General features: G+C 47.1%; 1 protein-coding gene across 3 annotated transcripts in view; it reads right to left on the bottom strand.

Moving 5' to 3' along the window:
- Positions 1 to 16,710, bottom strand: part of WDHD1 (WD repeat and HMG-box DNA binding protein 1) — a 62,181-nt gene that overhangs the window by 44,205 nt on the left and 1,266 nt on the right. For 2 of the 3 annotated variants that reach the window (XM_050952529.1, XM_050952530.1), the window contains exons 2-4: positions 10,780 to 10,868; positions 9,100 to 9,211; positions 2,916 to 3,067 (exon numbers count right to left, since the gene is read on the bottom strand). In XM_050952529.1, the coding sequence (XP_050808486.1) occupies positions 2,916 to 3,067; positions 9,100 to 9,211; positions 10,780 to 10,856 (341 nt within the window). In that variant the 5' untranslated portion in view covers positions 10,857 to 10,868. Of the gene's footprint in view, positions 1 to 2,915; positions 3,068 to 9,099; positions 9,212 to 10,779; positions 10,869 to 16,710 lie in introns of those variants that run through there. The other variant, XM_050952531.1, reaches the window with a different exon arrangement.

Below are 16,710 nucleotides of genomic sequence, written 5' to 3'. Positions count from 1 at the left end.
TTAATAAGTGATTCCTCGTATAGCACTGACTCTGGGGCAGGAGCTACAGGTGCCAACTTCCCAACGTACTGGGGGGGGAGGGGGAGCCTCACTGTTCAACCCCGGGGCTCTACCACAGGCCCTGCCCCCTCCCCACCCCTTCCTGCCCCCTACCCTGAGCCTGCAGTGCCCCTGCTCCTCCCTCTTCCTCCCAGAGCCTCCAGCATGCCAGGAAACAGCTGATTGGGAGGTGGGGGGAAGGAGGGATAGGCACTGATCCTCAGGGCTGCTGGTGGGTGGGAGGGAGGCACTGGGAGCGGGGTAGGGGAGCTGATGGAGGGCTGCTGATGTATTACTGTGGCTCTTTGGCAATGTACACTTCTACCCCAATATAACGCCACCTGATTTAACACGAATTCAGATATAGCGCGGTAAAGCAGCACTCCATGGGGAGGAGGGGGGCGGGGCTGCGCGCTCTGGAGGATGAAATCAAGTTCGATATAAAGCGTTCACCTATAATGCGGTAATATTTTTTGGTTCCCGAGGACAGCGTTATATCGAGGTAGAGGTGTGCATTAGTAAATACTGGCTCCTTCTCAGGCTCAGGCTGGTCACCCCTGGTGTTGAACTCTAGCTGCCCAGCACAGACCTTGCTGGCACACTCTAAAAGGTACCTAGTTTGCATTAACGAGGACAAAGTAGTCCTTGTTATTGCAAACTAGGTACCATTTAGAGCACTCTAGCAAGGCATACACAGGGCAGTTAGAGCACAACGTTACAGAGCTCTTCAGATCACACCCCACTGGAGTGCAAATGCCCTGAATATTTTAGTCTAACACAAAAAATAGCCATAGTAAGAAGCATATAAATTGTATTCATTCATATCCATATTACTACTATTTTAGTATCTCTGTAACATGCCCTGCAACTTTAAAAACAGAACAGTTGACGAAATTTACCTTTTAAACAAAGGTATCCACATCTGATCTGCGAGCCACAAAAATTATCTGTGGATATTTGCAGATATCCACAGATTTGCAGGGCTCTACACCAGCGGCAAACTGAGGCTTTGAGGGGAACCCCCCTCCTCCAGAGCCCGGTCGGGAAGAGATGCACAGGCAGCTGTGCAGAGCCGCAGCAGACCCTCCACCTGCCCTGGGTAGGGGGCCTGAGCAGCCCCCCCCAACCCAGGGCAGGTAGAAGGACCCAGGCTCCCCACAACTGCCAGTGCAGCTCTCCCCAACCTGGCTCCAGCCAGGGAGGGGGGCAGCTCAGAGCTGCAGCCCAGCCACGATAAGAGCCGGGCAGGCAGCTATGCCGAGCCGCAGGGGACTCTCCACTTGCTTTGAGTGGGGGGCCCAAACAGCCCCCAACTCCTGTCCCTGCCCCCCACCCAGGGAAGGTGGAGGGACCCAAGCTCCCTACAACTGCCAGCGTTGTCTTCCCAATCCAGCTCCGGCCAGGGGGGTGGCTCGGAGCTGCAGCCTGGCCACAGTAAGAGCCGGGGGCACAGCTATAGGGAGCTGTGGCAGACCCTCCACCTGCCCTGGGCACGGAGCCTGATCAGCCCCTGAACCCTGTTCCTGCTCCCAGGCCTCCCAACCAGGGTAGGTGGAGGATCCACACCATGATTCCTCACAGCTGCCCACCCGCTCTTACTGTCAGAACCCTGCCCGGATACAAAATTTGTATCCGCATCCACGCTGGTATCCGCAGAAATAGTCCAAGGATATAAAGCAGATATCGTGGATTTGCAAGGCTCTATCCATATGTTCTGCATTTAAGTGGAATGTACTGTCAACTCACAAGTTCTAGACTTAGGGCTTGTCTACATCACAAAGTTGCAGCGCTGGTGAGGGGGTTACAGCGCTGCAACTTAGGAGGTGTACACATCTGCAGGGCATCACCAGCGCTGCAACTCCCTGTTTGCAGCGCTGGCTGTACTCCCATTTTGTCTCGGATGTAGAGGATCCAGCGCTGGTAATCAAGTGTAGACACTTACCAGCGCTTTTCTTGACCTCCGTGGAATAAGCAGGTATCCCAGCATACCTGAGGAAGCCTCTGGTAATCAAGCTGGTCTCCTTCCCCGGTTTGCTCTCGCGTTCCCCGAACCCCGAGCAAGCAGGTCTCCTTCCCTGCGGTTTGCAGGGTGGTTCGGGGAACGCGAGAGCAAACCGCGGCGAAGCTGGTCTCCTTCCCCGGTTTGGTCTCGCGTTCCCCGAACCCCCGAGCAAGCAGGTCTCCTTCCCTGCGGTTTGCAGGGTGGTTCCGGGAACGCGAGAGCAAACCGCGGGCAAGCTGGTCTCCTTCCCCGGTTTGCTCTCGCGTTCCCCGAACCCCCCTTGAAGCCGCCCAACAGCGCTGCAGTGTGGCTACATCTAACACCACTTGCAGCGCTGGTTGCTGTAAGTGTGGCCACTCTGCAGCGCTGGCCCTATACAGCTGTACTAATACAGCTGTAACAACCAGCGCTGCAAAATTGTAGATGTAGACATACCCTTAAAGTAATAATTGAGAGACTTGTGACCATTATGCATGCGCATTAGCATTTGCAGTAGTGGGTCCTTAAACTGTCAACAATACTGTGATTCTTAATACAAAGTTAGTAACTAAAGCCCTGATCCTGATATGAGCTCCATATGGGTCAACCCTTGCGCCTTTGCAAAGTAAGTCCCTGAAGAATATAAATTACATCTGGAAACTTGATGCTGGGGGGCAGTTATTTATGTGGCCCCAACCTCTCCCATAAAAGCTTTTCTTAATGGCCTCCTCCATTTGACTGTTTTCTTCTATGAAGACCTTTTGAGGCATTGTAAAATCTTCACAAAATGCAGATTAATTAGATGGTATTGTGAACAAAAGTCACATCCCAGGAAGTTGCTAATATTCCAGATTTAGCGTAGCTATTGGCTTGTCCTGCATCAAGATCAAATTACCTGGATCCAGCAGCAATTTTAGTACCATCCCTGTTAAAGACAACATGGTTTGCATTCGTGGTGAAACGAGTCAGGATGCCATCAGGAGCTCCTTCGGGGAATGTATGAATCTGGACAGTATTGTTAGATACTGCAGTAACCAGTCTTCCATTCTAAAAATGAAACAAACAAACTCTGGAATTGGTGGGTTAAAGAAAAATATTTTGGTCCAAGGAACAGAAAGCCAGTGATCTTTCCATATATAATCTTGAGTAGTTCCAAGAGCTTCTGGTTTTAAAAAGGAGCAGCAGCTGGGAAATGTTCCTTCCAGTTATATTTCTTCCTCTTCCCTCTCCCCACCCCCTACAAAAAAAATTAACAGAAACTAAGGAGAAAATTTTCAATTAACAAGTACAACCCTCCACACTTCAAATTTTTTAATTTGATATTACTTAACTATCTTCCTTAAACCAGTGGTTCTCAACCAGGGGTACACATACCCCTGGGGGTATGCTGAGGTCGTCTGGGGGTACATCAACTCTAGATATTTATCCAGTTTTACAACAGGCTACATAAAAAGCACTAGCGAAGTCAGGACAAACTAAAATTTTATTTAGACAAATGAGAAAGGAAGCAATTTTTCAGTAATAGTGTGCTGTGACTCTTTTGTATTTTTTATGTCTGATATTGTAAGCATGTAGTTTTTAAGTGAGGTGAAAACAAATCAGACTCTGAAAGGCATACAGTAGTCTGGAAAGGTTGAGAACCACTGCCTTAAGCTATTTAAACAAGTTACTTCCTTTAGGCCCCAATCCTGTAAAGATGTATTCACATGCTTAAATATTTGTTCTGTGAGCAGCCCCACTGGCTTCAATGGGACTACTCACAGTGCATAGTTACACATGTGAATAGGTCTTTGCAGGATCAGGGCCTTAGCCCCAGGGCTGTCCCTAGCTATTCTGGGGCCCTATGCAGCCCCCCCCCCCCCTCACGGGGGGGTGGAGGCCATGCTTCCGTGGGGTGGGGGGGTGCAGGCCCCAGACTCCGCGCGGAAGGGGGAGGGGGGATGACTTGGAGGACAGAGGGCAACCACCCCCCAGCACTCACCAGCGGTGCGACTGGGGCCAGGTCTGCACTTCCCACCACGGGGAATGCAGGCCCGGCCATGATAGCTGTTGCAGAGCTCAGGAGAGCGGGAGCGGGGCTGGACAGGGGCGGGAATAGATGGGGCTGGGGTGAGGAAGGAGCAGAGCGGGGCGGAGAAGGGGTGGGGGCCATGGGGAATAGCCGAAGCAGGGGCTGGAGCAGTTGCATGCTTTGCATATGAGTAAGGATGGCCCTGCTTAGAGCCTCGTGTCTTTACTGAAATAGTGAGCGTGAGAGTCAAGGAATGGCACTAATGAACTCTAAAGAGATCCATTCAATCCTATACACCTGGAAGAAGGGGATTATGAGGCCTTAACCGTGGAGAGTATGAAGCAAGAAAACAAGGAGGAATTCTCAGGGTTTTGAGAGAGAAAAAAAAACTCAATTCCCAAAGGAAAAAAATGTAATCAAAATATACAGGCAGTCTCGGACTTACGACACAATTGGCTCCTGAAAATCGCATCAAATTGAAAATGTCTTAACTTGAATTTTCCATAGGAACAATGTCTGATCGAGCATCTTAAAGTCGAAACCGACATTGTAAAGTCGAAATACAATGACAGTTTATAAATGTTGTAAGTGCCGTTCATCGTAACTTGCAAGTCAAAGTCAAGAACTGCCTATATTTTGTTTTTATGTGCCACATGATCATAAGAGGGCGCCCTTGTCCCAAATTTCACAGACTAAATGCCATAAAGGAAAGCTTGATGGCTTGTCAGGCATAGTTTAACAAATGGCCAGTTTGCAGAAACACATACTAGAAGATCATCACATTAATCTTTCCAATATTCCCTATTCAGAATGCCAAATGAATATATATGGTCAAGTGACATGGCAAATTTTACGGTAATCTTTTATGTTTATAGAAAAAAATCTACTGTTAAGATGAAAATGTATCATCTCTCTTCACGTATGTGTGGCAGCAGGTTCGACAAATAATTTAAGTTATAGCCTACATAAAATACATAATTACAGCTGCCATGCATATTTCTCTCCAAAAGCAGAGGTACATAAAGTTTATGTTCACAAATATAAATATTACAAAAATTATATACGCAGCAACACTCAGACTAGATAACCTAATGTGTTAAGAGATATCAGATTGTACATAACTGATTCAGACCTTCTTCAGATTAAAAACCTTTTTTCCTTAAAGATAAATTATTTATGAGTGAATTAAGAATGATATCTAATTTTTTAAACAAAATTACTGGACTTAAGTCTTGGAAAATGTTTTTGAAACTCATGCAAAGAAACTCAGACACACATCTTTGAAAGCAGTGGGCTATTTAATCTGAAAAAATAAAATCAGTATTCTTCAAAATTTTCCTGCTTTAGTAAATTTTACTTGATAACATTGAGTTTTTGCTTATATATTGAAATGTAGTCTTTTTTTTAAGTACACACATCAATAATTGCTTACTCATTCCCCCAAAAAAGTTACCAAAATTTGATACATGCATTTTTTTAAAATAAATCTGCTATCTCTGCAAACTTGTATGGCACAAACACTGTAATTAATCTTCAAGTGGAAAACAAACTCCTGGGATAATTCTCTCATTTTCAAAAGATGCTGTAAAATGAGAGGACATTTCAGATTTTATACAAAAACCAAAGTATTTATGTAATACATTTTAATGTAGCATAAGAATAGCTTCAGACAAAGGAATTACTACGAAAATTCTCAAGACAAATATGTGAAGTTTTCAACAGATGCATTAATGATGTACAGTTGACACCTGTTATAAGAAGTGATGTAAGTCATCCTTATTTTAATTATCATAGCCAAATAATCATTCCACCCATATTTCTAAAAATATGAACTTCCTTCATGATGGATACAGCAAGTTATATTAGGCACTTTATGCTAGAGCAGATCAGTTGGATTACTAGAATAGGTTCTAATCAGCACTCCCACAAACTACTATTATTTGCAGTGGAAGAAGAATTCAAGATTCAATTTCTCTCTTACCTTTGAAAAGGTCAGAGAACCGTCTTTTGGATACCCCAAAATCTTTAAAGCCAGACACTCAATGATTAGCAAGGGCACCACTAGGAAATGACTTCTGGAATGTAATTTTTGATCCATATAGCCAAATGAGTACTACAAAGTCTGAGCATTATAGTTAAATTACACTGTATATTAAAAAATAATTTTCTGTTTCAGTTTCTCTAAGAGAGTTTAAGATCATGAAGTCAAAATATCTTGAGAAACTCAGCAGGAGGAAAACTTCTGTAATTCTTTATCCCACTGAATGGGATAAGGAATAAATTGTCAAATCAATATACTCTAAAGCATTTCAAAGTTCTTGAATGATTTATCTAAACTATAAACCAGATAGACATGTTCAACCAATTAGATGTTTCTAGTGATTCAACATTAATCTGTCTTTTGGGAACAGATGTCAGTAGATTAGGGGTAAAATGATATTTAAAGTAAATTGATCAATTTTTAATGGCTTTAATACCTTCACCTAAACACATTGGTGGAGTGCAGTCACTTTTGCAGTTTGTGCAAGGCACAACTGCATACTATTCTAAGGCAAAGGAAAGATAGAAAAAATAGTAAGACACCAATATGGCTCCATCAGGAGTTCTTTAATTACCTGAAAATCCAAAAGGAATCCTACAAAAAGTAGAAACATGGATGAATTGCTAAGGAGGGGTACAAAAGTATAGCACTAGCATGTGGGGACAAAATCAGAAAGTCTAACGCACAAAATGAGTTACACCTAGCAAGGGACATAAAAGGCAATAAAGAGAGGTTCTTTAAAAGGAGCAGAAGAAAGACAAGGGAAAGCGTAGGTCCTCTACTTAGCAGGGACGGAGAGCTAGTAAGTGACAACATCAAGAAGGCTGAACTGCTTAATGCCTATTTACTTCAATCTTCACTAAAAAGGTTAATGGTGATCAGACACTCACAATTAATATAAATATAAGGGGGAAGGAATGCAAGCCAAAATAAGGAAATAACAGGTTAAAGAATATTTAGATAAGTTAAATGTATTCAAGTTGTCAGGGCATGATTAAATTTATCCTAGGGTAACTGGGAAACTAGCTGAAGCAATCTTGGAACTATTAGCAATTAACTTTGACAACTCATGAATGATGGGTGAGGTCCTACAGGACTGGAGAAGGGAAAACATAATACTTATCTTTAAAAATGGGAACAAAGTGGACCCAGAGAATTACAGACTAGTAAGTATCTTAGATGTTTCCAGTGATTCAATCTAGAGATCTTTGACACCTGGAGAGATACTGGAACAAATTATTAAACAATCAATTTGTAAGCACTTGGAGAATAATAGGGTTATAAAGCATAGCCACATGGATTTGTCAAAAACGAATCATTCCAAACCAACCTAATTTCCTTCTTTGACAAACTTAGCGGCCTAGTGGATGGGCGGAAGCAGTAGACATGATATATCCTGATTTCAGTAAGACTTATGATACAGTTCCACATAACATTCTCAAAAGCAAACTAAGGAAATGTGCTCTAGATGAAATTACTATAAGATGAGTGCACAACTGGTCAAAAGACCACATCAAAGCGTAGTTATCAATAGTCCACTATCAAACTGGGAAGGTGTATCTAGTGGGGCCTTGCAGAGGTCAATGCAGGATTTAGTATTATTCAATATTTTCATTTATGACTTGGATAATGGAATGAAGAGGATGCTTATAAAATTTGCAGATAACACCAAGCTGGAAGGAACACACTAGAGGACAGGATTAGAATCCAAAAAGACCTTAAATTAGAGAATTGGTCTAAAATCAACAAGATGAAATTCAATAAAGGTAAGTTCAAAACACTTCACTGAGGAAAGAAAAATAAAATGCACAGCTACAAAATGGGAAATAACTGGCTAGGTGGTAGTACTGCACTGCTGAAAAGGATCTGGGAGTTATTGTGGATCACAAATTGCATGAGTCAACAATATGATGCAGTTGCAAAAAAGGCTAATATTCTGGGGTACATTCACATGAGTGTCATATGTAAAATACAGGAAGTAATTGCTCTATTGCACAAGTGAGGCCTCAGCTGGACTAGTGTGTCCAGTCCTGGGCACCACACTTTAAGAAAGATGTGGACAAATTGGAGAGAGTCCAGAGGACAGCAACAAAAATGATAAAAGGTTAACAAAACCTGACCTATGAGAAAACATTAAAAAATCTGGGCATGGTTAGTCCTGAAAAAAGAAGATTGAGGGGGAATCTGATATGTTAAGTGCTGTTACAAAGAGGAAGGGGATCAATTGTTCATGCCCATTAAATGTAGGACAAGAAGTAATGGGCTTAATCTGAAGCAAGAAAGGTTTAGGCTAGATATTAGGAGAAACTGTCTAATTATACAGGTAGTTAAGCTCAGGAACAGGCTTTCAATGGAGGTTGTGGAATCCTCATCACTGCAGGTTTTTAAGAACAAGTTAGACAAATACCTGTCAGGATGGTCTAGATTTACACCTCTACCTCGATATAATGCTGTCCTCGGGAGTCAAAAAAATCTTACTGCGTTATAGGTGAAACCGCATTATATTGAACTTGCTTTGATCCACCAGAGTGTGCAGCCCCACCCCCACCCCCGGAGCACTGCTTTACCGCGTTATATCCGAATTTGTGTTATATCAGGTCGCGTTATATCGAGGTAGCAGTGTACTTGGTCCTACCATAGTGCAGGGGACTGCAGCTGTTGATCTCTCAAGGTCCCTTCCAGCCCTACATTTCTGATTGTATGATTAAGACAGATCCTTTTAATCTCATGTAAGATATGTCCGTGACAACATTAAGAAAAAAAGTTAGACTACTTTATTTGTTGAAAGCTATGTTATGCAAGTTAATGCTATGAGTTATGTGTGTAATATTAAATCAAGTTTGCTAAATCCAATACCATTCTAGCTCCAATCCTGCAAATATTTCCAATACATGCTTAACTTTATGCACGTCAGCAGTCCCATTGAGTTCACATGCATACAGTTAAGTACACAAGGAAGATTTTGCAGCATCAAGACATATATCAGCACCCGTGTTGCACATTTCATAGAAAATATTATACTAATACCTTTAAAGCAAATGAATATGCTTTTTCTCCCACATTAATGGACTTAGGATCATCATCATCCAAGTTTTCCCAAATCCTAACATCTCCATCACTGCCACAAGTTACAATACAGCTGTTAAGAAAATAATAATATTAATATTTGTCTACAGCAGGATCATTATGATTTTCCTCAGCTCAAAATATGGGGGGGGAAATGTTTAAAAATTCACATTTTTATTAAATGAAACATTTTATAAGTGTATTTATTCTTCAAATAATATGAGACAGACACTCGTATTATACAACATGAAAAACTTGCAATTCTGCTAGTATAACACAATAATTGAGTATAAGTCTACTAACTAGGTATGCCTATCCCTCTTTTGTATCTGTCCTTAGATACTCAGACACTAACCAGCCAATTCATTTTTCAGCATCTAGGAAGAAATTTTCAACAGCACAAAGGAAAGTTAGGAGCCCAACTTGCACTGACTTTCACTAGAAGTTGGGCACCCAACTGCCCTTTCTGCCCCCTATCCTGTCACAAAGTTCTGACCTAATCCAAATGTGCTAAACACACTTGATTGAAGTTGAGATGGCTATAAAGGAGGGCAGGCCTTTTAAAAACTGTCAAGATTCTGAATTCAACTCTCCTGTCTTTCATGATTTCACTTCTACAACTTTGATGCAACAAATTGTTACACAACCTTTTTCAAAACCAGAGATTGGGAGCAGGAATCTGAATCTCCAATTTTAAATGCTAGAAAGACAGGAATGATTTCAGGATTCCATTATATCAGCAACACTTCAGCCTCCTCTTAGTGTACTTGGCTCAGACTAAGACATTTGTATTTGCTATCAGTCATGCTGGAAAAGTAATGGAAAGGTTTTATAACTTCTGTCAATCATTTTTTGTATTTTGTCACTTTGTTGCTAGATCAATCCCCATACCATTCTGACCCTAATACCCTCTTTTAACACACACAGACCACATCTATGCTACAAAATTAAGATGACCTAATTTACATTGGCATACAGTTGCCACAGTCATTATATCGCTTGTACATGTCTACATTTTGCTCCACATGTTGGTGGTGCATGTCCCTCACCAGGAGTTTTTGCACCAATTGAACTCCTCACTGTGGGCATTGCAGGATGGCTTCTGAAAGCCAATGACAGTCAATGTAAGCAAGGCACTGTCTACACTGACACTGCATCAACCTAGCTACATCAACATTGATTCTACATCTCTCGTGGAGACGGAATTATTAAGACGGTGTAGCAGGTGAGTTACATCAGTGGGAGCAAAATTTTAGTGAAGACACTTAAATAGATAGGTTGATGTAAACTGCCTTGCGTCGATCTAACTCTGTAGTGTGGACCAGGGCTCAGTTTCAATTCAATAGCATTATCATACTACACAACGGGTTCTCAAACTGGGGGTCGGGACCCCTCAGGGGGTTGTGAGGTTATTATATGGGTGGTCCCTAGCTGCCAGCCACCTCCTTTACTCAACTCCTTACTCAACTTCTTTCTAAGGTAAACAACCCCAATCTTCTTAACATCTCTTCATATGAGAGTTTTGCCAGGCCCATGAATATTCCCACCACTCTTCTCTCACCCCCTCTAGTTTTGCAATATCAATGTCATTGCTTACAGACATATGAACTACTGAAATAAGTCCTAATTTCAATAATTTACCTTCCAATGTCGTCAAAGCAGACATCTGTGTGGCCTTCTGTGTGTCCATAGCGCATTGGCTTTTGTGTTGAAGGCATCTTCTCTCTTATCTATATAATAATAAAAATGTAAAAAGCTTTGTAAAATAAATACAAATGATTTGTTAGTGTTAATAACAGGAAAACACTACTTAAACTTCAGTAGTTAAATAATTTTGATGCAGTGGTATTTTTGCATGTTTTTTTCCTGTTAAAGAGCTTAGCAGTGTTGATAAGATTCACTACAATATATATATTTTGAAAAATATTATGAAAAGTATGATGAGGGGAAATGAAGAAATTTAAAGGGGGGATTAGTAAATACTGCAGTATTTCTGGTTAAACAAATATAAACTGAGAGCATACAACACCACCTTACTGTATGAGAGTTTAAATTGATTAGAACTTCATTAACAACCGCTAGCCTATGCCAAAATAGTTAGTGTGCTCCCAAGTCCTGTAACTGTATCCACAAAGGCAGAACCCTGCACCCATGTAGAGCTCCAATGACTTTAATGGGGTCCCATGCAAGCACCAGGGTTCACCTGGGTAGATCCAACTGAAGTGCTGAGACTCACATAAGCAATAACGATATCTTTGTGACAAGCCTATATCTTTATTACGAGGGAAATAAAAATGGATAAACATCATCCCCAAATAACAGTCATTTCAAAAAGCAGAGTCCTGTGGCACCTTATAGACTAACAGCTCATGCTCCAATACTTCTGTTAGTCTATAAGGTGCCACAGGACTCTGCTGCTTTTACAGATCCAGACTAACACGGCTACCCCTCTGATACCTGACAGTCATTTCAGAGAATGTAGTTGGAACAGAAGGCATTTTTTAAAAAGTCATCTATTCTAAAATTCTACATATGTTCTAAGTTGTACTGATATAAGCAGAACAGTTCTGTATTTTAAATTCATGAACTGACTGTGACTGAACAACACACACACAGTGCATTTCAATTTTGATCGTATTTTTTTAAGGTCCAGGAGGATCATAGTTAAAAAATGTTAACACTTACATTTGGTTAAACACGGTGACTCTTAAAACAAGAAAACTGCCTCCACATGTCTGCTTTTTTGAATACCTCTGAAGTTTCTATTCTACCCTGACAGCAAACCTATAAACTGGACAGAACCTCAAAACACACAATTCATATATGTCTGTTATATTGATTCCCTGATATGTGTTTTACTTTTTACAATATATGGCAAGAACTGACTTTAGCAACCTCACAGGGAACTAGTGAAAGCCACTTCCCTAGAGTGGTGGGCCTTTAGCTAATGGTGAAACAAAATAAGGCTGCAGGACTTGGAAGTACAGAAGCTGCTTAAGATAGAGTGTTGCCTATTGCAGGTGGGACCTCAGTGCAAGCATCACTCGATATTCACTGGCAATAGAAAAAATGACCAGATATCAGATTAAAGTCATTCATTCAGTATGCGGCATAGGGCTAGATAACCATCATTCCCTACCAAGGAGAAAAATACCTGCTGGAAGGGGCAAATCATTCCACCAGTTTGGAATGAAGTTTGTCCCTCAGGCAATGAGCTGTATCTACACTGCAGAATGACAGGGCTTGGACCCAAGTCACAGTGGGACTTGGGCTCTGACCCACCCCCCTACCAGGGTCCTAGGATCAGAGTTCTTTGAGCTCACAGACCTGAATCCGACTGACTTTGTGTGTGGATAGTGGGGGAACTTGGGCTCAAACCTCAGTCAAAGCCCAGGCTTAATATGCAGTGTAGATGTACCCTAAAGGCTTCCCTGCTGGCCACTGGCTACTCCTGAAACTTTCACATTAGATCAATGTGGGGGGCAAGATGGGGAGAGAACCTCTCAGAAATTGTCCAGCCCTAAGATATGATTATGTTCTTCACGGGAATGGTGATTATGGGGGGTGATGTAGTCCCACACTCAACATGTGTAGATCCTGAACCCTAAGTAGCGGCAAAGCCTGGGTTGGCTAGTATCTGAAGGCTATTGCCTCCATCTTCTGCGTGTCAAAGGGGAGATCTGCACCCAGCCCATGAGGAATCATTGGCTCAGTGCTGGGGTCACAGTGAGACACCCCACAATCCTCTCTCCTGCTTTACTGCACTGTCTGGTGTGTGCATAGCCACACCCAATCCTAACCCCCCACCTCCCCACACCCAACCTAACCCCCCTCACCTTCACCTCTCCTCCTCACACCCAACCCTACCCCCCACCTCCCCACACCCAACCCTACCCCCCACCTTCACCTCTCCTCCTCACACCGAACCCTACCCCCCACCTCCCCACACCCAACCTAACCCCCCCACCTTCACCTCTCCTCCTCACACCCAACCCTACCCCCCACCTCCCCACACCAGCCTAACCCCCCCACCTTCACCACTCCTCCTCACACCCAACCCTACCCCCCACCTCCCTACACCCAACCTAACCCCCCCCACCTTCGCCTCTCCTCCTCACACCGAACCCTACCCCCACCTCCCCACACCCAACCTAACCCCCTCACCTTCACCTCTCCTCCTCACACCCAACCCTACCCCCCACCTCCCCACACCCAACCTAACCCCCCCACCTTCACCACTCCTCCTCACACCCAACCCTACCCCCCACCTTCACCTCTCCTCCCCACCTCCAATCCTACCCCCCACACCCAACCTAACCCCCCCACCTTCACCTCTCCTCCTCACACCCAACCCTACCCCCCACCTCCCCACACCCGACCTAACCCCCCCACCTTCACCTCTCCTCCTCACACCCAACCCTACCCCCCACCTTCACCTCTCCTCCCCACCTCCAATCCTACCCCCCACACCCAACCTAACCCCCCCACCTTCACCACTCCTCCTCACACCCAACCCTACCCCCCACCTTCACCTCTCCTCCCCACCTCCAATCCTACCCCCCACACCCAACCTAACCCCCCCACCTTCACCTCTCCTCCTCACACCCAACCCTACCCCCCACCTCCCCACACCCAACCTAACCCCCCCACCTTCACCACTCCTCCTCACACCCAACCCTACCCCCCACCTTCACCTCTCCTCCCCACCTCCAATCCTACCCCCCACACCCAACCTAACCCCCCCACCTTCACCACTCCTCCTCACACCCAACCCTACCCCCCACCTTCACCTCTCCTCCCCACCTCCAATCCTACCCCCCACACCAGCCTAACCCCCCCACCTTCACCTCTCCTCCTCACACCCAACCCTACCCCCACCTCCCTACACCCAACCTAACCCCCCCACCGTCACCTCTCCTCCTCACACCCAACCTAAACCCCCCACCTTCACCTCTCCTCCCCACCTCCAATCCTACCCCCCACACCGAACCTAACCCCCCCACCTTCACCTCTCCTCCTCACACCCAACCCTACCCCCCACCTCCCCACACCCGACCTAACCCCCCCACCTTCACCTCTCCTCCTCACACCCAACCCTACCCCCACCTCCCTACACCCAACCTAACCCCCCCACCGTCACCTCTCCTCCTCACACCCAACCCTACCCCCCACCTCCCCACACCCAACCTAACCCCCCCACCTTCACCTCTCCTCCTCACACCCAACCCTACCCCCACCTCCCCACACCCAACCTAACCCCCCCCACCTTCACCTCTCCTCCTCACACCCAACCCTACCCCCCACCTCCCCACACCCAACCTAACCCCCCCCACCTTCACCTCTCCTCCTCACACCCAACCCTACCCCCCACCTCCCCACACCCAACCTAACCCCCCCACCTTCACCTCTCTTCCTCACACCCAACCCTACCCCCCCACCTCCCACACCCAACCTAACCCCCCCACCTTCACCACTCCTCCTCACACCCAACCCTACCCCCACCTCCCCACACCCAACCTAACCCCCCCCACCTTCACCTCTCCTCCTCACACCCAACCCATACACCCCACCTCCCCACACCCAACCTAACCCCCCCACCTTCACCTCTCCTCCTCACACCCAACCCTACCCCCACCTCCCCACACCCAACCTAACCCCCCCACCTTCACCACTCCTCCTCACACCCAACCCTACCCCCCACCTCCCCACACCCAACCTAACCCCCCCACCTTCACCTCTCCTCCTCACACCCAACCCTACCCCCACCTCCCTACACCCAACCTAACCCCCCCACCTTCACCTCTCCTCCTCACACCCAACCCTACCCCCCACCTCCCCACACCCAACCTAACCCCCCCACCTTCACCTCTCCTCCTCACCCCCAACCCTACCCCCACCTCCCTACACCCAACCTAACCCCCCCACCTTCACCTCTCCTCCTCACACCCAACCCTACCCCCACCTCCCTACACCCAACCTAACCCCCCCCACCTTCACCTCTCCTCCTCACACCCAACCCTACCCCCCACCTCCCCACACCCGACCTAACCCCCCCACCTTCACCTCTCCTCCTCACACCCAACCCTACCCCCCACCTTCACCTCTCCTCCCCACCTCCAATCCTACCCCCCACACCCAACCTAACCCCCCCACCTTCACCACTCCTCCTCACACCCAACCCTACCCCCCACCTTCACCTCTCCTCCCCACCTCCAATCCTACCCCCCACACCCGACCTAACCCCCCACCTTCACCTCTCCTCCTCACACCCAACCCTACCCCCACCTCCCTACACCCAACCTAACCCCCCCACCGTCACCTCTCCTCCTCACACCCAACCTAAACCCCCCACCTTCACCTCTCCTCCCCACCTCCAATCCTACCCCCCACACCGAACCTAACCCCCCCACCTTCACCTCTCCTCCTCACACCCAACCCTACCCCCCACCTCCCCACACCCGACCTAACCCCCCCACCTTCACCTCTCCTCCTCACACCCAACCCTACCCCCACCTCCCTACACCCAACCTAACCCCCCCACCGTCACCTCTCCTCCTCACACCCAACCCTACCCCCCACCTCCCCACACCCAACCTAACCCCCCCACCTTCACCTCTCCTCCTCACACCCAACCCTACCCCCACCTCCCCACACCCAACCTAACCCCCCCCACCTTCACCTCTCCTCCTCACACCCAACCCTACCCCCCACCTCCCCACACCCAACCTAACCCCCCCCACCTTCACCTCTCCTCCTCACACCCAACCCTACCCCCACCTCCCCACACCCAACCTAACCCCCCCACCTTCACCTCTCTTCCTCACACCCAACCCTACCCCCCACCTCCCACACCCAACCTAACCCCCCCACCTTCACCTCTCCTCCTCACACCCAACCCTACCCCCCACCTCCCCACACCCAACCTAACCCCCCCACCTTCACCTCTCCTCCTCACACCCAACCCTACCCCCACCTCCCCACACCCAACCTAACCCCCCCACCTTCACCTCTCCTCCTCACCCCCAACCCTACCCCCACCTCCCCACACCCAACCTAACCCCCCCACCTTCACCACTCCTCCTCACCCCCAACCCTACCCCCACCTCCCCACACCCAACCTAACCCCCCCACCTTCACCTCTCCTCCTCACACCCAACCCTACCCCCACCTCCCCACACCCAACCTAACCCCCCCACCTTCACCTCTCCTCCTCACACCCAACCCTACCCCCACCTCCCTACACCCAACCTAACCCCCCCACCTTCACCACTCCTCCTCACACCCAACCCTACCCCCACCTCCCTACACCCAACCTAACCCCCCACCTTCACCTCTCCTCCTCACACCCAACCCTACCCCCATCCCCCCACACCCAACCTAACCCCCCCACCTTCACCTCTCCTCCTCACACCCAACCCTACCCCCCACCTCCCCACACCCAACCTAACCCCCCCACCTTCACCACTCCTCCTCACACCCAACCCTACCCCCCACCTCCCCACACCCAACCTAACCCCACCTTCACCACTCCTCCTCACACCCAACCCTACCCCCACCTCCCCACACCCAACC

This window comes from Gopherus flavomarginatus, chromosome 5 (genome assembly GCF_025201925.1).
Source record: "Gopherus flavomarginatus isolate rGopFla2 chromosome 5, rGopFla2.mat.asm, whole genome shotgun sequence".
Taxonomy (NCBI): domain Eukaryota; kingdom Metazoa; phylum Chordata; order Testudines; family Testudinidae; genus Gopherus; species Gopherus flavomarginatus.
Note: the sequence above shows the minus strand (reverse complement) of the source record. Positions and strands in the feature narration are given on the sequence as shown.